Source organism: Erpetoichthys calabaricus, chromosome 1 (assembly GCF_900747795.2).
Source record: "Erpetoichthys calabaricus chromosome 1, fErpCal1.3, whole genome shotgun sequence".
In the NCBI taxonomy this organism is placed as follows: domain Eukaryota; kingdom Metazoa; phylum Chordata; class Cladistia; order Polypteriformes; family Polypteridae; genus Erpetoichthys; species Erpetoichthys calabaricus.
In genome coordinates, this window is record NC_041394.2 from 190,566,768 (window position 1) to 190,588,285 (window position 21,518).

General features: G+C 38.7%; 1 protein-coding gene across 2 annotated transcripts in view; it reads right to left on the bottom strand.

Moving 5' to 3' along the window:
* The window catches only part of srgap1a (SLIT-ROBO Rho GTPase activating protein 1a), a 247,898-nt gene that overhangs the window by 124,820 nt on the left and 101,560 nt on the right, over positions 1-21,518 (bottom strand). Inside the window, exon 2 of one of the 2 annotated variants that reach the window (XM_028810489.2) lies at positions 14,195-14,390. The exons of the other annotated variant lie outside the window; for it this stretch is intronic. Coding sequence (XP_028666322.1) covers positions 14,195-14,390 — 196 coding nt within the window. The remainder of the gene's footprint in view (positions 1-14,194; positions 14,391-21,518) is intronic. 2 annotated transcript variants of the gene reach the window in all.

Genomic DNA, 21,518 nt, shown 5'->3' on the forward strand with positions numbered 1-21,518 from the left:
ATACTGGGACATTCAAGAATACATTTTTTTTAACTTTGTTTTGTAAACACATTTTTTCACAGTGTATTCCAAAGCCAGATAGTATTGGATGGTCTCAGACTGACTTTGTGTGCTCCTCCTCTGGCCGGACCAGAGGAGATTCTGTCCTGCTTTCCTGACCATTTTGGAGTCATCACACCACCCTTTGGCCATTGGTGTATGGGGCACAACAGTAAGTCTTGTTGTCTAGCAATTATTCCCTAAAATATATAGTGACAAGAAGCATGTATCAAAAGAGAAGGGCCTAAGTTGACTCTGGGAATTAAAATGAAAAGTTGTATCCAATAAGATCTTCCCAAATTCTACAGAATAGCAAACTTCAATCCCCATTAAGTACATTTAGTTTTAAACCATACAGCGGCACCCATGGAAAACAATACACAAAATATCAGCACCATTTAAACAAAATGGAGAAGTAGAAAGCATCACAAAACAAAGATTAACAACAAAAATGTCACATCAGAGTAAATTTTGAAAAAAGTAATATGAAGAAAATCAGTAGACATTAGGAAACTCATGGAAGGTGTCAAGAGCCAAAAAACCCAAAAGGAAGCAAATGAACAAAACCAGAATGTAAAGCAAACTTATTGTCAAAGAAACACACACAGTACAGGGTCATTAAGAAGAATTTGCAATCCTGGATTGGCAGACTATTTCTGAGCATCCGACGACAGCAATGGGGTAATGTTGCTAATAGCAACATGGTTTCTGACCCCCACCCCAAGCAAAAATAACCAAAACAGTAAAAAACAAAATGGTGGCATGAAAATACATAAGTAATAATAACAATTTATTCAACCTTGAAAATAACCAAAATTTGTCATTCTGTTATATTATAGACAGAATGTATATATTTTAATGTTGTTTTGTTATTTATTATTATATATAATATTAATCATTATTTTTCATATTACTATTATGTATTTTTTGTTATATTGGTAATTATTATTGTGTTTTTAAATTTGCCTCCATTCCATGTGTTATGTGGGTGGTTCCTCACAAGGAAGGCCACCTTGAAATCACTGCTGCTGACGCCTCTTTCCTGGTTGTATATTCAGCCTGGGATGAGGCCTTAGCATAATTTTATTGAAATTACTAGGGGGTTCCCCCCTGCTCGCTTTGCTCGCCAGCCACTTCGCGTCTCTGCCACTCGCGTTGTGAAGAGGGGGGCTGAATGCACCCCAAGGAGATGCAGTCACTCCTCTGAAACCCAATCTTAAATGGTGATACAATGGGAAACAAATACAGTGATCCCTCGCTATATCGCGCTTCGCCTTTCGCGGCTTCACTCCATCGCGGATTTTATATGTAAGCATATTTAAATATATATCGCGGATTTTTTGCTGGTTTGCGGATTTCTGCGGACAATGGGTCTTTTAATTTCTGGTACATGCTTCCTCAGTTGGTTTGCCCAGTTGATTTCACACAAGGGACGCTATTGGCAGATGGCTGAGAAGCTAGATTGCTTACTCTTCTCTCTTTCTTGCGCTGACTTTCTCTGATCCTGACGTATGGGGATTGAGCAGGGGGCTGTTCGCACACCTAGACGATACGGATGCTCGTCTAAAAATGCTGAAAGATTATCTTCACGTTGCTATCTTTTGTGCAGCTGCTTCCTGAAACGACATGCTGCATGGTGCTTCGCATACTTAATAGCTCGAAGGGCACGTATTGATTTTTGACTGAAAAACAAACTCTGTCTCTCTCTCTCTCTCCCTGCTCCTGACGGAGGGGGTGTGAGCTGCCGCCTTCAACAGCTTTGTGCCGTGGTGCTTCGCATACTTAAAAGCCAAACAGCCCTATTGATTTGTTTGCTAGAGATTGTTTTCTCTATCTATGTGACATTCTGTGCTCCTGACAAGCACTCCTTTGAAGAGGAAGATATGTTTGCATTCTTTTAATTGTGAGACAGAACTGTCATCTCTGTCTTGTCATGGAACACAGTTTAAACTTTTGAAAAAGAGACAAATGTTTGTTTGCAGTGTTTGAATAACGTTCCTGTCTCTCTACAACCTCCTGTGTTTCTGCGCAAATCTGTGACCCAAGCATGACAATATAAAAATAACCATATAAACATATGGTTTCTACTTCGCGGATTTTCTTATTTCGCGGGTGGCTCTGGAACGCAACCCCCGTGATGGAGGAGGGATTACTGTAGTTTTTTTCTTAACCTCCTCTTTGCTAGATCAGCTGCTGGCTTGCTGTTGCTGCAGTGCCACATGATCTGCATCATGCATGGTGCTTCGAACATTTAAAAGCCAGTACAGTAGCTGTTCTGCTCTTTGTCTTTTATTTCTGGTGTGGTTAAATCTCTTGGCACAAATTCTTGTCTTATATGACGTGAGTATGACGATCCCGGTCCACTCCAGACTCCCAGTTCGATAATTATGACCAAGATGAGCTGACAAATGAGGACAAATCTCATTGAAGCCAGAGGATGGTGGAAAGTGCTCAAGTGCTTTTATTAAAAACAGTCAAAAGTAAAACCAAAAGTGTTCTCAACAAAAAAAACAGTATACAAATAAATCCATAAAACCAGTGAAAAGTGGGGATAAAATCCATAATAAATAAATCAGCTAAAATAGAGGTTAAAATGCAGTCTCTCTCTTCACACAATCTCAGCCCACTTCCTTCTGTCTCCCCGGCTCACCCATCCCTTGAGGAGCCGGTGGAGACTCAGCAGCAACAAACTCTTTTCAGCTGACACCTGTCTTGGCTGCCTTCATATTGCGCAGCCAGACCGTCCAAGGTCGGTTCACCTCCCGTCTTCCTTCGTGCTCACTCGGTCGTCCCTCAGATCCATTGGGTGATCTTTAGTCCTGCTCGCCCCATTCTACTCAATTATTCAGTGGGGCGAACCAGCACCTAGAGCGCCATAGCCTGCGCTCCCTCACGGAGCCCCAGCTTGTGCTGCCTTCTCCATCCAGATGTTTGGATCATCTGCCCTTCACTGCCTTTCACGTTTTTTTTTACCTCTGTCTTCTCTCCCGTTCTATCATGTCTCTTTTTCCCTCCTCTCCCCTTGTGCTGGCCATATACGTCTCAGTGGGCGCAGCGCCTTAATCACATGCTACAGGAAGCCGATGAAGAAACTGAGAATCATCGCACCCACATGTGCAGGTGCAACTCGCCCCAATTACCTCATCAACTCCCTGTGATCGTGCAATCGTGCCCACGGAGACAGACACAGCTAACTGGATTTAAAAAACTGTACATATTTTTTTTGAAGCCGCAGACCTACTATACCACAGTGAGTTCTTGATATTTTTTAGTTTTTAATTTAAAAACAGAATGATAATCTGAAAATCTAACAGCATCACATTAAAGTTCAATAAATTCTGAAAAGAATCATACCAAATATATATATGTAGGTTTTAAAATAAGCCTGATTTAAAGCATGACAAAAAACGTGACAAAAACGTCACCGTTGCACTTTTAGGCTTAGGATTTTATATATAGAGAGTAGATGTAGTAGAATTTGCAAGTACAGTATTCATTTGCTTTTAATTGGTTTGCTATCATTTTTTCTAATATCTCTGGATTCTGATTATAGATTAGTGCACTGGAACTTGTTCACTTTAGGATTGCCTTTTCATCTCCTTTTTGTTTATAAATTAATACTTTTCAATTACAAATAATCCTCTTTGTCTTTTGGTTACAAGCCAGAGCTTATCCCTTTGTGATGCATTTTGGAATATTTAATCTTATTTTTAATTTCTGTGCCTAATCAGGCTGAAGACTACTACAGTGGAACCTCTAGATACGAGTTTAATTTGTTCCAGCACTGAGCTTGTATAGCGAATTTCTCGTATCTAGAACAAACGTCCCCATTGAAAATAATGGAAATCCAGTTAATCCGTTCCGCATCCCAAATATATTAACATAAAAATAATTTTTCCTAACAAATAACACTGATAAATTATATATACTGTAGTCTACCTTTAATAAATAACACTGGTAAATAATATAACTGATTATTAAAAGAATCAAAACAGGTGTCCAAAGTGCAGTAGAGCATTCAATAAATCTTTAAATAAATAATCCTTAAAACAGTTGTGAAGTGGAGGTTTAAAGTACATAAGAATAACAATCCTTTAACACGAGGTTAAAACGTCAACAGGAAGCAGTCTTCAAAAAACAGATGACAATCCCCGGTGCTTCTTCTCTGTTAGCATCTCACCTGCTTCTCCCATGCGGGCTCTGCAATAGGCGAGACACTTAATGCAGCTGACCTTCTCTACACCGTCCTGCTTCAGCTGTTTGGCTCGCCTGTTCAGCTACACGCGAGCCTGTACTCGCTCGCTCTCTCGCACCGACTTCCTACTGCTGCGGATTTCTGCCTCCTCCTGCAACCTCCGTTCTCTCTCCTCTCCTCTCTTTTCTTTTACTTCTTCTCCCCCTTAACCGGCTCGCGCTTCTCTATATATGCGGGGAAGACATGGCAGCTGCTAGGGTTACCACTTTTAATACAAAAAAATAAGGGATGCATACGTATTGATTCAAAACGGGACGCGCAATTTCATTCTCAAATACTGGACGATTCCGTATTTTAAAGGACGGGTGGCAACCCTGCCCAGCCCATCAGCCACAGGACAAATCATGGATGTGGGCAGTTTCCCACCTGTGCACTTAGGTGAGAAACGCAGACACCGCAGATCGCCCTGCGGCTCGCTACAGCTACCACGCCCCCTCGCTAAGCCGCGAGCTATACCCACAGCCTGGCACGTGGCTCGTTACGTGAGCCAATGCTCGTATTTAGATCTGACTTTTTTGCTCATACTTTCCTCGTATTTTGAATTTCTCGTGTACAGAGGTGATCGTATCTCGAGGTTCCACTGTATTAGTTAGTTAGTCAGTAGCATATTTGTAATGAGGCCACAGAAATTTCAAAACAATTCCCAACTCTGGTTAGGGAACAAGAGAGGGAGAGATACCAGTGTCATATTTCACAATAAACTCTACTAATATAGATTTTGGAAATCTATGATATGCTACAGAAACTTTTCAGAAATCGAACATTCATAATCTAGGTAGAGCAAACTTTTGGAGCTGAGCTTTTCCTTATTTTAAATTAATCAAGATGATGGTTGCAACTAACGTCATAAAAGAAGGATTTGCTAGAGAAAATTTGAAAAGTACATTTTTTTCATTTCACAGATTTTTACTACCTATAACAGGCACACTGGACCAATGGAAAAGTTGTGTTTTGAAATTTTGCATACTAGCAATGTCTAAATATACACACTTATGTGACACAATTAAAATACTGATCAAATGTGGAATGACAAAACAGGGAATAATATACTTTTACATATGTTTACATTGAACCCAGAACTCTTTTGGAAATTATCCATAATCTGTAACATATGTTAAAAGTGAAGAGTCTGGGTCAAAAATATAGAGCAGCATTGTTCAATGTACAAGAGACCTTATTGTTCTGAGCTTCCCTTCTTAATTTCACTGATCCCCCAAACTTTTAAGCAGACAACCTAACTATGAGTCAATGGGAATTCTAAAAAAGGGTGGTTTAGTATGGTATCTTCACACCATGATCTACAAACGAAAAATGTTTCAAGTTTGTATTATTTATAATGTTCATCTTATTGGACTTCTGTACAGTAATGTTAAACCTGAAGTTACTTTAACTCAAACCCAAGCCTACATAATGTGGCAGATAAGTAGTCTCATTCAACTTTACCAAAATCCTTTGCTGGCATCCATTGATAAAAACCTCTTCTAGATGCTCCAACAAAAGTAGTGAGATATTAAGTTTACTAAATAGACCCGGCAATGGAGTTCAAACAATGAGTGTTTGATTCTGTGAAACAAAAGGCAGCAAAATATTTTTAATTCGGTTTGAGTGTGGTTTTGTTAAAGAGAGAGGGATCTGGAGTATTAATAATTTAAGATAGTATGAATTAATTTTCAAGAATGAAAGAATGCAGCATCATTCAATGTTTTCCATGAGGACTAATTTCTCAGTCAATTTCATGCAACCTTAAAGGAAGCTTCTTATTTGAGCTAAAACATTACTGGATACAGATTAATACAAAATTGCATGTTAATTCTTAAATACTGTATTATTTGTTTAAAAAGAGAAACTGACTAAAGACCAATTTGCTTTTTAATTTAGGAGTAAAACATAACTTTTGTTGGTGGCTGGATTTCTTATATGTTCCAAAAATTACATTTTAAAAAAAATCACTACAGTTGAATTTTAATGTGCTGTTTATGTACAAAGAAACTCAATGTACAATATAATGTTATGATCTACTATACTTATATTCCAGAACAAATTTCTTCAATTTGCATCTTGTTCTGCTGCAGAAACTGCCTTTGCAGCTCCTTTAAGGAGTAGACTATCTATAATTTGTTTTCAAAAATAATTACTGTGTAGACAGATGACAATGATGACTACATGTGTTCCAGGGATTGAGTTAAGTGTGACATTGCTACTTTGTATTAGATAAGGAAGTGATCAATGTGCGAGTTATGATGAAAAAGCTTTTGAACTGGCAATTGTCACACACATGCGCATGGGAAGCAGTTAATGAGCTTAAATAAGTGTACACTTATAAGTGCACCAGACCAGTGGGTGGTGTGATGGACAGCCGGCAGCTGAACCCGGCCGGGATGCCCCTGAAGTGGAAGGATGGGGGTAGGCAGCTTTTTCAGGACACTGCCTCGCCCAAAATGCTAGACTGCAGCTCTCCTGGAGTGTAGCAGTGCCCCGGATTCCCCAAGGGCATCCTGGAACTTGGAGTCCAGTTTCTCAGCCCTGTTGGGTGCCTTGGGTGCCGCCAGGGGGAGCTATTAAAGGACCTGGGCAGTCATGCTTCCCTTACAGCCCGAAAATGCTTGGAAGTCATGAGGACGGAAGCCACACAGTACTACCGGGCTGAATAAAGACTTGGGATTCTCCATCTGACCCGGAAGTTCTGGCAAGTCACGTGGGAGGAACAGTAGGAGCACTTCCGGGTCAAGAACTATATAAAGGACTGGTGGAGACCCAGCAAGTGAGCCGGAGTTGGGAGGTAGTTGACAGAGATTGCTGGGAGGTGTGGTGGAGAAAATTGTATAATTTGTTATTGTTTTATTTGTGTATGGTGGCTGTGGTGCTTAAAAGGCACTTTGAAGAAGAAAGAAAAACAATTAAAAAGATCTTCTTATTGCTTTTACCATGTCTACGTCAAGGGCAACAGCGCCCTCTAGCATTCTTACTGTGGTGATGCACACTAACACATTCTCTCTTTTCTCCTCTGCAGACCCTCAGAAAGAAATCCTACCAGACCCCACTTCCGGTCCCAGCCCTGACCTCACTTCTGCTCCCAGCTCTGACCTCACTTCCGCTCCCAGCCCTTAAACACACCCCTTCCTGTCAATCCACTATAAAACTGCTATAATGGAGGTTCGACCCTAAGCGACCGTCCTGAGCACAGGTTTTTGATACTTGGGTGAAAACAGGGTGCTAGCTATGCCCAGATGTAAATGATGTGAGGAAGGTAGTTGAATAAGTCACCTGTGATATTCTTGTTAATGCCTTCCCCGACTATCTCACCCACCTGGTTCAGAGACAATCATACATAAATATGGAGGCGCTAATTGACACAATTGGGTACCATAGAGCAGTGTAGCAATCCCTGAGAGCAGAATGGTCTGCTCATCAAACCCAAAAGGGACTTGTCGCCCACCAGGAGCCTGCCCTCACTGATCCAGTGGCAAGGCCGTAGGAGAAGCACATGACCCGCCCCACCCCCCCACGCTGTTACAACTGAGGGGAGGTAGGGCACACCATTCCCACCTGCCATTTACTGAATGAGCTGAGGCACTGTGCGCTCGCTAATCCTCTGTCTCTTCCAAGTACAGAAGTGGTGCTTACAAATGGTCAGAGTTACAGCATTAATTGATTCTGGTAGCAACATTTCAATTGTTGCTCACTGTTTTGTTTTACCACGACAATGTCTTAAAGGAAAGACCAGTCTGACTTTGTTCTAAATAATGACCTTCTTTATCAAGCAGCTGGGGAGGTCCTGTCACTGCTGTTAGTTTCACAGACGTTCCGGTGGCAGGTGTATGAACTAGCTCACATTAACCTCCTGAGCTCCCAGTTAGGAAATAAAAAAAATTCTAGAGCATATCAAGCCCCGCATTTATTGGCCAGGAATTAACAAGGTGGTCTATCGCTTTTGCATCTCCTATCAGAGTGTCAACAGTGACAGATTCCTAGGAGGGACCATACTCCTCTAGTTCCCATTTCCCTTATTGATATACCTTTTGAACATATCGGGTTTGACTTCATAGGACCCCTCGATCTCTTGGCTACAGGACTTAAGTACATCTTAGTCCTTGTCGATTATGCTACCCGATATCCCTAGGCTGTCCCTTTGTGTACAGAGTCCAGACAATACAAATAGCATCGCATGGGAACTGGTAGGGGTATTTGCACGACCCGGCATTCCCAAAGAAGTCTTCAGGGACCAGGGGACGCACTTTACCTGAGAGATGTTCAAGGAAGTGACCACGTTAGTCAAAATAAACCACTTGAAGACTTCAGTATGTCACCCTTAAACCAATGGTTTACTGGAGAGGTTTAATCAGACCCTCAAGCAGATGCTACTAAAGTGGTCAGCGAGAATGGAAGAAACTGGGACCAGTTACTTCCACTCATGTTATTTGCCTACCGGGAAGTTTCCCAAGCCTCCATGGGCTTCTCCCTGTTTGAATTACTATATGGGCGACAACCCTGGGGCATACTGGATATTTTAAAGGAAGGTTGGGAGGAAGAACTCCCTTCTAGCAATATACTGGAGTATATCACACAATTACGAGATAGATTCATTAAAACTCTGCCTACCCTAAAGGAACATATGAACAAGGCACAAGGAGCACAGGCCCATTATTATGACCATGGCACAGCTCTTTGGGAATTCCACCTGGGAGATTCTGTTATGGTCCTTGTACACACCTCAAATTCAAAATTATTGACACATTGGCAAGACCCATACAAAGTTAAGGAGAGGAAGGGACTCGTCTACTACATGGTAAAAAAACCCAATTGTCATCTGAGCAAACGGATTTATCAAGTACTGGACAGCCCCCTTCACTCTTCGCTCAGAAAAATATCCCAAACAGCGATGGGAGCTAGAATCAGTCATTCTGTCTGTCGCGTATGTGGTGAGAGAGAAACCCAGATGGACCTTTATGGTACAGCATGACATTATTACCGAACATGGAATAGTTGTCGAGAACGCCCATATAGACTCCCAGAGGCAAAGAGGGCAGAAGTGAAATTTGAAATTAAGTGCTAGGAGTGACAGAGAACAGCCCCATCATCTTAATTCCTAAGGCTGACGGAAGTTAGAGGTTTTTGCAATAATTTCTGTCGGCTTAATCAAGTTTCCTCCCAATGTCCAAAGACATGCAGGTTAGTGAATTGGTGATTCTAAACTGGCCCTAGTGCGTGCTTTGTGTGTGTATGTTTGCCCAGTGATGGACTGGCAGGTTTGTTCCATTCCTTGTGCCGTATGCTAGCTGGGATAGGCTCTAGCAGACTCCCGCAACCCTGGTCAGGTCTAAGTGAATTAGAGCATGACTGACAGACTGTTCATTACCAGAGAGATATACAGTTTGGAATAAATAAAGAAAACAGACACAGAAATAATTTTAAATGAATACTACCAAACTTATAGGCTGTACAAACTATGCAGAGCTTCCTCTGCTGGCTTCATTTTTCTTTACTATTTGGTCTGAATATTGTAATTTTGTTTTAAATGGAATTGTACTAATCCATGAGTTATTGTTATCTTGAGATTTTGAAGTGAGAGACTTAAAAGATGTAAGGAAAGTCAAGAGTTAAGTATATTTATTTTCATGAAGATGATCCCTCTCATGTCTACATTATAAAGTACCAAACTGGAAATCTGTTTTGTGACCTTTCATTGCCGCAACATCTCCCTGCTTCCTCCAGCACTTGCCTCATTAAAGTGAATTCACCTTTTAAATCAATGTCACTATCACTGTGCAATGGCCACATTATTCTCAAAGAAACTACTCCATTGTGTATTGACAACCATTTAACAGGAATTATCTCTGCAGGTAGTCAGTACCTCAATGCACATATGAAAAAATACTGGCTTATCTTAAGCGTCATACTTAATGTTGGTGTCTCACTGCTCCTGATTTCGGTATTTTGTTCCAGTCACTGTCTGTGAAGAGGATGCATGCTCTTCCTGTGTTACACCCTGGTTTTACTTCATTAAAGACACACATGGGAAATCATAGGAAAGACACACAGGTTAGAAAATATTCGTGAATGTTATGCATAAATGTGAATACTTCAAAAGGTGCCAAATTATATGAGAAGGATTGGGGAGAAGGAATTATCTTGACAGCTTTTCGTCATGATTCTAAATTTACTATGGTAGCACAAAAGCACAATAAAGTTACATTTTGATGAACAATGAACGTGGACCACACCAGAATAAGCAGTGAAGCTCTGCATGAAAATAAACAGAATGTAAATGTTCAATGAGTCTCTCATTCATGACCACAGTCTAAAACACTGTTTACTTGTAGCAGACAAGTGGTAATGAGCATGCATTGCAATTTATTGTGATTTTTTAAGATTATGCAAATGAAGTCTACAACTAAAAATTACAGTATAGAAAAAGTCAGGTAGTGCGAGACATAAGTTGTCTGTCTGTAAGCAAGAACGTGGGAGCATAAGTTTGAGTGTGTTCCATGACGGACTAGCACTCCATCCAGTGTTGGATTATGCCTTATTACTGCAGCTTGGATAATCAAACAGTAAATTAAGCTGCTTCTGAAAATGTATGAATAGACGGAAATAATTGGTCCAGGGGCTGTATCTGTTCCGCACAAATAGTTCTGCAGAAGAACCTACTGTATTCTCTGGTTTATAGTCATTACCTGCTGTAATGTAAAGCCTTGTCACTTTTCTCCTGGAGGATTGTTGCGATAGGGAGACGGAAACATGGCAAAAATGGTGTAAGGTGTTATAAGCTAGGGGTCTCAAGGCATGCAATTCCCAAACAGTTACAGAAAGCATCTTCAAAAATTCCCTCTACAGAATATTGCCAAACCCGGGCTAGATAACAAGAACTTTATAAAGCAAGAACTTTATAAAAATAAAAGATTTATTTTTTAACAAAGTGCTCAGTTAGCACAAGAAGCTCTGAGGAGCACAAACAGGAATTGCCTGAAAATGCAACACAATCCAAGGTAAACACAGTCCCAATTCAAGTCAAAAACAAAGCGCAAGTTCAAAAATCCAGAAATTCACAAAAAGGCACAAGGTAATTCAAAACACAATTTCTACCCATTCCAGAGTGCATTCACAATGAATTTCCAGGACCTATCGGAGACCCTCTGGATTAATAAGGTGGAGGGCAGTTCCTAGAGGTGATCAGCAGGTGGCCACGCTTCCTGGGGCACCACCCACAAAACACTTGGAAGATAACCAAGGCATTGATACATAGAGAAAATACTCATTTACGGCCTTACTTCAGGTAGCCAGTCCTCAACTCCCACCGGTTTTGAGCTACACAATGCCAAAAATGTGCAGCTGGCTTTGAAAGTTCAAAATATCAAAAATGTCCCAGAAATATACAAATATATGAAAATAGAGAGGGTAACTATAAAGTGTTTTGTTGGGATAGCTCAAATAAAGTCTCTTTAGGATCTGCCTAAAAAGTAGTTCAAAGCAAACAAGTCCCACACGTATTTCAAACTCATAAACCCAATTTCAGAAGTGCAAACCCACAAAACCAAAAGATCAAAAAAGACAATAGTCTCAATTCAAAAGCTAAACCAACTTGATGAACCACTGCTAGGATTCTCTTTCTCACCTCAATATAAAGGCAGAGGGAGATCTCAGCAGCACTGGTGTGAAGTTGGCCCCATATCTAAGGGATCTACCCAAAGAACACAAAGAATGCAGGAGCACTTAAAGATATAGGGCATAACTACTAAACGATAAATAAAATGTGCTTCTTTGCAGTAATGTGAACAAGATTAGCGGCAGATGAAATTTATTGTAAGTAAATGTGAGGTACAGTATTACACATGTGAGATTTGAATACACAATGGGAGGTCTGAAGTTGAAAGTTCAGTACTGTACTACATGCAGTTTTGGTTTCAAGATTACAAAAAAGAGCATTAGAAAAAGTCCAGAAAAGAACAACTAGGCTGATTACAGGACTGCAGTGTGGAACTTATGAGTAAAGATTAGAGTTGAGCCTCTTCCATTTAAGCAAAAGGAGATTTAGGGCCTGTTTATTCTTCATGTTCAGAACGCTTACATGCATGCATCATGGCTGCCACACATTCCCTGCGTTCTTTTGACATGTCCTCTGACCACTTCGTCAGAAGCTAACACAACACATGTGAGTTGCAGTACCAGCAAAAATATAGGTGGCGTGTATGTTCAAGTTTTGGTACGTGACATCAACATCGTAGTTTACTATCAACATGTGATGGCAGGCATGCAGCTCCAACAGGATCAATCTGTGTACTTTGATGTTTGGTGAATGGTTTGATACGGTCAAGCAAATCATCAAACCTAAATGCTGATATACGGATCTCTTTGTGGTGCTTTGATCCATCCATTTCTCACATAGGCAATACAAGCATCACACATTTAAAGGTACTCACATACTTTCTTGACATTCTGTGTCACAGTTGCTGTCTTTTTTTTTTTGCACCTTTGCAACAAATTCAGAATGCAAAGAATTTTTAACATCTTTCTTCCCTTGACCTCAACTTCCCTTTCTTCCTTAAAATCCCACCAAACATTTGATTTTTCCTTTAAGATCAGGAAGGAAAAACAATAAAACAAATACAAATAAATAAAACCACTTCAAAGCAAAATTAGGCAGCACTTCTAGAACATCCCCAATAAAAATACTTCTTTCTAAAATTATAAAAAAGTAAATAGTCATACTGGAGACCAGGGATACTAAAATGACTCTGACTACGTGGTAGAGTTGGGGAAATTGAAAAATATTTATATAGTATACTATTACACTATATTTTATCACTATATGTCATCAATATACTGAAGGCAAGTATTTTAGGGGTTGGGGTTTGCATTATCTATGGAAATACAGATACAATGAATGAAAAGTATTTTATTGATACTTACAGCATATGTACACTGCTTCTTCATTCCCATAGATGACAAACTAGTAACCTTAGCACTGTCACAGAAGAAACCTCACCAGAAATCCCTCATTACACTCTAAAGTGTGCACATAGACCCTGAAAATGCTTTGTTTGTCTCATCCTGATTAGCCAAAGTGAATCTCTGTGATGTTTGAACATTACCTGAGCTACAATAAAACTCAATGAGCAAAAGTAAAAAAAAAATGTAATGTCTTCAAAAAATTAAAAAAAGAGGATACTGAAAGTCACAGGATGATTCTGCCCCATGGTTAATTAACATGAAAACTTTTATTAGTGCCCATCAAGCTTTGTTCATGTATGAAAACATAATAATGTTAATATCAACATACATACAATGTACATTTTCGGTATATACTATAAACATTAATGATATAATTTAAATATGAAACAATCTTGTTTGGTGTTTGCAGAGCTAATAATACAAACAAAGTGCTTATCTCAAAAGAACTCAACAAAAATACAGTTTTATAAGCGTACCAAAGTGTTATATACTATAACTGACCATGCCCAAAAACACTGTTGCGATTTCACAATTAGTTTCACAAATTAACTGGGAATGGATTAAGTCAATACTTTTATTATCAAAGATTCACATTCTTGCCCACAGAGAAAGGATTTGAAATTTAAATTTAGTTAAATAAAAATGGAAATAATGATTTGCAACATATTGAAAAATGTAATCAAAATACTGCATATAAAATTTTATTGTGACACCAACAATTCTGATCATATTGTATTGTGCAGACACTAGCAACTCCCACCCCTACTAACTGCTGCAATTAGAATAAATAATTTCAGACAAAAAATGAATCTGAAATAAAATCATTTTTGAACTGCATGGAACTCATAGCAGATAGTACAGTTCACCATTGTTTTTATTTTAGAATGTTTATGTTTTCCATCCATTACATTTTAAATGACAACTAAAAAAAATATTAGTTTTCAAACTTACTTATATTGCTGATGGTCCTTAGTGCTCCGTGTCTTGGCCATGAACCTTTCAGCCAGCTTCTCCAGATTTCGAGAATATTCCATCTCAATTTCTGACTTTTTACGGAAGAAATCTTGCAGGTCCTGCAGAAGCTGAACTCTCATCTCTGTCTGCTGCTCCATACATTTTTGCTGTTCCACTAGTTGGGCTCGGATCTCTTAAAGAGGAGAGTGAAAAAAAATGTGTGAGAATGAAACATTACATTTTCTTTAAAAAATTCTGTTTACAAAAATGCAATCCAACTGTCCCACATGACATGTGAAGATCATGCACACACTACACAACTGGGGACAGAATTCAAACCTAGGATGCTAGACACATGAAGCAGTAGCACTAACCACTACACTGCCATGCTTTTCAGAAATACAGAGTATAAAACGGATGAAGATAAGATTGTCATCACATAGCAATTTGTCTTGAATTGACTAGTTTAGAGAAAAACTGAATTAGGAAACTACTGGCTCTTTGTTGTATTTAAGTGCTAATTTTCTTTAAAAATAAAGAAATATTGCTAACAGCGCATCTTCAGTATTGCCTTTAATTTTTTTCAATTCACATACAAGTACATTATATTTGGTGACAACACAATTTTGCTCTCCAAATTCTAAGTTACCTCTAAACACTTGAGACTTTTGACAAAGGAAGTCTTCAAGTAAGATTTATTGTCCCAATGAAAATGGTGCAAAAATGCTTGCCTTTTGCAATCATATAATTATAACTGTCTAAAGTCCTGATTTGTATAAATCAAATAAGGAAAAAAAAAGCATAAGAACAGCATGTGTCAAGATAGTCTCATAGATGACAAAAATAAGAATTATAACAATATGAGTTGCACTACTCTACAGTTTTGCCTTTGATGTAGAAAACTGTGCATTATACCTCTCGGCCATTTATCAGTTAATGTTATTCAAAAAAGAAAAATAAAGTGTTAACAGGAATGGAAAAAAAGTAAAAAGAAAAAAATGAAATCAGAATAATCTTTATTTTCGCAAGGAATTTGTTTTGCTGAATTTAGTCTTAATACAGTAGTATTGCACTCCATATAAATATGGCATAACATAATTTCAGACTGGATGAATGTCAGTGCAACAAAACATAAACATACAGTGCAAATGGGAGATGTTTAACCATGTAAAACAATATCAGAGGATGTACCTTAAGTGCCCTAAAGTGATATTGCTCCTTTTATTGTTATTATTATTACTATTATGCTTCACATAAGGTCTTTAATGAGGGCAGCTGGATCAGTAATGTTGCAAGGGCAGTATTGGATATAATGGACCAAAAGCATTTCCCAGATGAAAGTATATGACCAGTAAAAATCTGCCTGCAGTTTTTTCAGATGTTCAAGATGGTAACTAATAGCTTTCTCTGTAGAGGATATAACATGTTGCAGTTTATTCATGGAGCAACTGGATGACGTTTCAAACCAGACAATGTCTGAGTATTAGGCTCTGGAAAACTAAACCAGTATTGACTTAGTGATAGACCAGGATTGATTTATGAGGTCCAAGGCCAAAGTGTATAAAAAAAGAAATCAGCATAAAAGTAAAGGATATATATTTTATTGGACAATTCTTAAGTTACATATTGGGAAAATTAGGTACACTTTACTATAAACTGTCAAATCAATATTTAGGGTTTTAAAACAACTTCAAACATCTCTACAAGAACATGCCTTTTTTCTTCATTTGTAATTACGAACTTCACTTTTGGTTAAACCATAATTGCTTGAAAGAGTGGTAAATGTTATCAGCTGCTATGCAGCAGGCATATGTCACATCATTTGTAGAATGCAGAAGAGTCATTTCAAGTCTAATTTATTGATTTTTCCACAAAAATACTTCATAAGATTAACCACCTGGTGCCCTGTGAAATACTATTGGCTATACTCCAACATCTGAAGAACCAGATGATGCTTACTCTTCTAATTCTCACTTATATTTAGGTTTATAAACATTTGAGTGCCTGTTTTAGAAGCAAAAGTATTCTTCAATTGTTATAAGAGAAAAAAAACACACTTTAAACCACATGTTAGAAAAATAATGCAAACTCTAGCATTCTAATGATTATAGCTGTAAGCTTTAAAAACATTAAAAGTTAAATCTCCCTTAAAATTTAAGGAATACATAAATCTTACTTTATAACAAACTGCTGACTGTGTACCACATTCATTAAATTCTGTATAAAGAATTCTGTAATACAAGAATGCTTATAAATAGTCTCAGAAATTAAACATTATTCTTCTGTATGGTCTATAATTTTGGTGGACAGTAAGTAATGGTGTGCCTCTTTACAAAAATAGCTAAATGTAGGCAGAGAATGTCTTCAGTGGGTAAAGTTTTAAAATATATTCACAATGTTAGTAGTTCCCAAAAGTGTAAAATATGTTTTACTACATTTAGTTTTATAATTATACTGATATAGATATAAATCAACATTTCTAAATTCTGAAAAATTCAATAACTTTATGCAGTTATTTAATAACATAAAGAATTCTTTGTCTATTAAACACTTTAAGAAAGAATGCTTTTCAGCTTTGATGCACAAACACAGGAAAGCATATTTTAAAAGTAATCTACATATTTCTAAAGGGATGGAAACAAACACCACACAGTTGCAACTCCTTTTGCAACCTTATATTCAACTAACAAAAAATAAAAAACCCAAAGTGATATACACAGTTGGGAGGTAAATGATATATTTGTTGACTAGTTTTTGCAATCAGTCAATAATTAATCATTGGCTATTTGGTTTGTTAACTGTCACGATTTTTTAAATAAATTTGGGTGGTATTTTCATTTACACATAAACAAACACATGTATTCTGGAACACAGTTGATCTATTTCAGGTTTGCAGAGGGCCAGAACCTAGGCAGGAAACAACCCTTCATTGGTTTCCAGTCTATGGAAGGGCACACACATGACATGGCTATACATACTCACCCTGGGGCCAATATTTTTTTAGCATTTGATCATACCGGCATGGAGAGAAGGTGAAATTTCTGTGCAAACAATGACACATCACATGATTTAATCTCTACTGAATCCAGTAGGCAGCAGTGCTCACCACCATGCCACTGCCATGTTTGGTATCCTATTATATTATACATATATGTATATGTAATATTAGTAATATTATACATATATGTATAATATAAGATTTGATTCTGTGAGAAAAAAGAGTTTAGGTAGGTAAATATATTCAAAATACACTTTTGCTACCTGTTGCCATAAACACACAATGTCAATTACAAAAAATCAACTAAGCTCACCACAACACATCCTGTCCTGTGCAGGTCTTGGGAAAATGTTAGACCTTCAATCTCACACCTTCAAGGCTCAGTAATGATCCTTCTGCAAGTTCACCTACGGAAATCTTTTTACGACTTTTACTTCTTTTAGATATTCAATTTGGAAAACCTTCTTGGTGCTCCACCAGTGGTCACAAGCGACTGCAGCAAGGTAGATTCAAGGACCTCACTGAATCACACAATCAGTAGTAGCAATGGGTGGCGTGTACATAGGGCAGGAACTTAATCAGTGTGAGCTTATGACCTGCACTTACTGGGAATTCTTGGTTCATGGGGAACAACTGCAAGCCCTGGTGCCCATCATGAATAGGGTTCAATGGCTTACCCAAGATTCTCAGTGCCAGGCAGACACTCATTAATCCATTCAGTGAACCAGCATAAAGCCCCGGACTTCTGGTTCACAGACCTGTTACTGCTCAGTCTCATGTGTCACTGCTGAGCAATAGACATCTCAGAGTTTTTTTTACTTCATATGGTCACGAATAGGCAGGATTAGACCACTGATGTTGCGAAATGGGTTACAATTTTGTAATAATGGATAAGCAAAGCCATAGAAATAGAATCTGCAGATACCAAGGATTCTCTGAAAAAAAGAAAAGTTACCTTCTGTTCTACTGAAAATTACCTGTATATCTTAAACAATACATTTCATTATTTTTTTACAGACAAGTTCTGTAAAATTGATATTTTTCTACCTTCAAAATATACATACCATTTACTGATACATTACAGTTACATTGAAAAAATCGCTGTTAATTTTACAGTATAAAACTGTTAAACAGCGACGGTAAACAACTGTACAATGTACAACAGTAAAGTACTGTTTCAGTAACACCGAAGTTACGCTATACCCATAAAGACATGCCCCCTTTTACCATATTGTTCCTGGTGAACAAAATTTTAAAAAAACTTAAATCAAAGTTAGCAGACTTATTTTTCCCTGTGTGCTGAAAGGTTTTTTTGAGGTTATGGAAACTGATTTATAGTGGATTGCATTTGATAAGCTGGCACACCTGTACGACACCATACACCACAAAAACAATCTTTACTTCTCCACGAGACAATGTGCCATAACTTCCTTAAACAATGAATCATTTTCAATGTGTATAATTAAATTTTCTTCAGTTGAACAGATCCAAAACAGAAGCCATCTTAGTTGGTACATCACATCATCTTCGCTCTTCTACCATCACCAGTATTACTTTCTCTGGCCAAAATATTCCTCTTTCCACATCTGTTACTAATTTGGGTGTTAGAATGGACTCCCAACTTACTTTTGACACCCACATCAAATATCTCTGTAAGTCATCTTTTTACCATCTCAAGAACATCACCAAACTCCGCCCATTACTCACCCTGGCAGATGCAGAGAAGCTCGTCCATGCCTTTGTCTCTTCCAGGCTGGATTACTGTAATGCACTCCTCATTGGGATTCCTGGCAAGAGTATCCAGAGACTCCAGTATATTCAGAACAGCGCTGCCAGGATCCTGATGAGGGTGCGAAAGTATGATCACATCACCCCAATCCTGAAAACCCTTCACTGGCTCCCTGTTTCATTCAGAATAGAGTACAAGGTCTCCCTTCTTACCCATCAGTGCATTTATGGACATGCCCCTCTTTATCTACAGGAACTCCTTACCCCCCATAACTCCTTACGTTCCCTCCGCTCTGTACTCACTAACACTCTTCAAGTCCCCAGAACTAAGCTCAGCAGCATGGGTGACAGGGCGTTTTCATCGGTGGCGCCGAGGCTGTGGAATGCCCTCCCTGATTACCTGAGAGCCCCACAGTCGACTGAGGCCTTTAAGCGAAACCTAAAAACTCATCTTTTTAGAAAGTCATTTTGTTAAAGTATTTTATAGACTCTTCTGTTCTTTTTTTTATTTTATTATTCTATTTTTACTCTGTAGCACTTTGAGATTGCTAAAATATAAAGTGCAATATAAATAAAATTTATTATTATTATTATTATTATGTTTGCTATTCATTGTTGTTACTTTACTGATGCAAACTGTGCACTTGTATTTGATCCTGACGATATTTTCTAATGGTTTATTGATTAGCTTATTTATTACAGTGCATGGATTTCTGGTTAAACATTCCCTTCTATTGGAATGTGTTGTAAAGACAAAAACAGTTATTTACTACAAAGTTATTCCATAGACCTAAAAATATTGTCACCTTATTTATTAGATAAAATTCTGGCAACCCAGCTGCCAGTTTTTTATCGTAAAAATAACATTTTTATAGACCTAAAAATATTGTCACCTTTTTTTTTAAGGTAAAATTCTGGCAACCCAGCTGCCAGTACTTTAATGTAAATTTAACATTAGTTTTTTTACAGTGGATATAAAAAACACAGACACACACCATGCGTAAGCACAATGCTTAAGTCTACTTGGTATCTGAATACCTTGGGCCAGTGTTCTTTTATCAATCCTGTAATTGTGTAATCAAACAAGAAGCCAAATATTTTGGATACTTAGGCAAGAAAGCTGAACTGAGATTCATTTATTACAATCAGAAAGAATCAGCTGAGTTGGTTGGGGCATGTAGTAAAAGATGACCTCTGGAAGATGTTCAAAGGAGAAAATTGATGACATGTCAAAGGGACTATTTCTCTTGACTGGCCTGGGAGCTTCAGGCAATCTTTTAAGTGGAACTGGTAAAAGATGCTTATGGCCGACTGCACAGATTACGCTGTTTCAATCAATAGGTGGTACAGTTTAATTCAAATGAATGAAAATTTCAAATGATTTTATTAACTTTGAGTATTTTTCATAATTTGAGTGCCTGCCTTAAGCGTTCCACAATTATCCCGGTTCCAAAGAAAACCTCCATTGCAGGGTTAAATGACTACAGGCCAGTCGCCCTGACGTCTGTGGTCATGAAATCCTTTGAAAGACTGGTGTTGACCTACCTGAAGGACATTACAGACCCCCTGCTTGACCCCCTACAGTTTGCTTACCGAGCAAACAGGTCAGTGGATGATGCAATCAACATGGGACTGCACTACATCCTGCAATATCTCGACTCTCCAGGGACATATGCTAGGATCCTGTTTGTGGACTTCAGCTCGGCGTTCAACACTATCATTCCAGAAGTCCTCCACACCAAACTCACTTGGCTCACTGTACCAGCTCCCATCTCCCAGTGGATCAAAAACTTCCTGACAGATAGGAAGCAGCAAGTGAGACTGGGAAAAATCACATCCAGCACACGAACAGTCAGCACTGGCGCCCCCCAGGGATGTGTCCTCTCTCCTCTGCTCTTCTCCCTCTACACAAATGACTGCACCTCAAGAGACCCGTCTGTTAAAATCCTGAAGTTCGCAGATGATATGACAGTCATTGGCCTCATCAAGGACAGTGGCGAGTCTGTATGCAGACGAGAGGTCGAACAGCTGGCCCTCTGGTGCGGTCAAAACAACCTGGAGCTGAACAAGCTTAAAACTGTGGAGATGACAGTGGACTTCAGGAGGAGCCCCCCAGTGCTGCCCCCTCTCACACTACTCAACAGCATTGTGTCTGCTGTGGAAAACTTTAGGTTTCTGGGATCCACAATTTCCCAGGACCTAAAGTGGGAACTAAACATAAACACAATTGTTAAAAAGGCCCAGCAGAGGTTGTACTTCCTGCGCCAGCTCAGGAAGTTCAACCTGCCTCAGGAGCTGCTCATCCAATTTTACTCTGCAGTAATCCAGTCTGTTCTCTGTTCATCTATCACAGTCTGGTTTGGCTCAGCCACAAAACAGGACAGGAACAGACTTCAACGGACAGTCAGGATTGCAGAAAAAATCATTGGTGTTGATCTGCCCTCCATTCAAGACTTATACAGATCTCGAGTCAGGAAACAGGCAGAAAACATCATTGCAGACCCATCACACCCTGGTTACAACCTTTTTCAACTTCTTCCCTCTGGTAGGCGCTACAGAGCACTGTACGCCAAAACTACCAGACATGTGAACAGT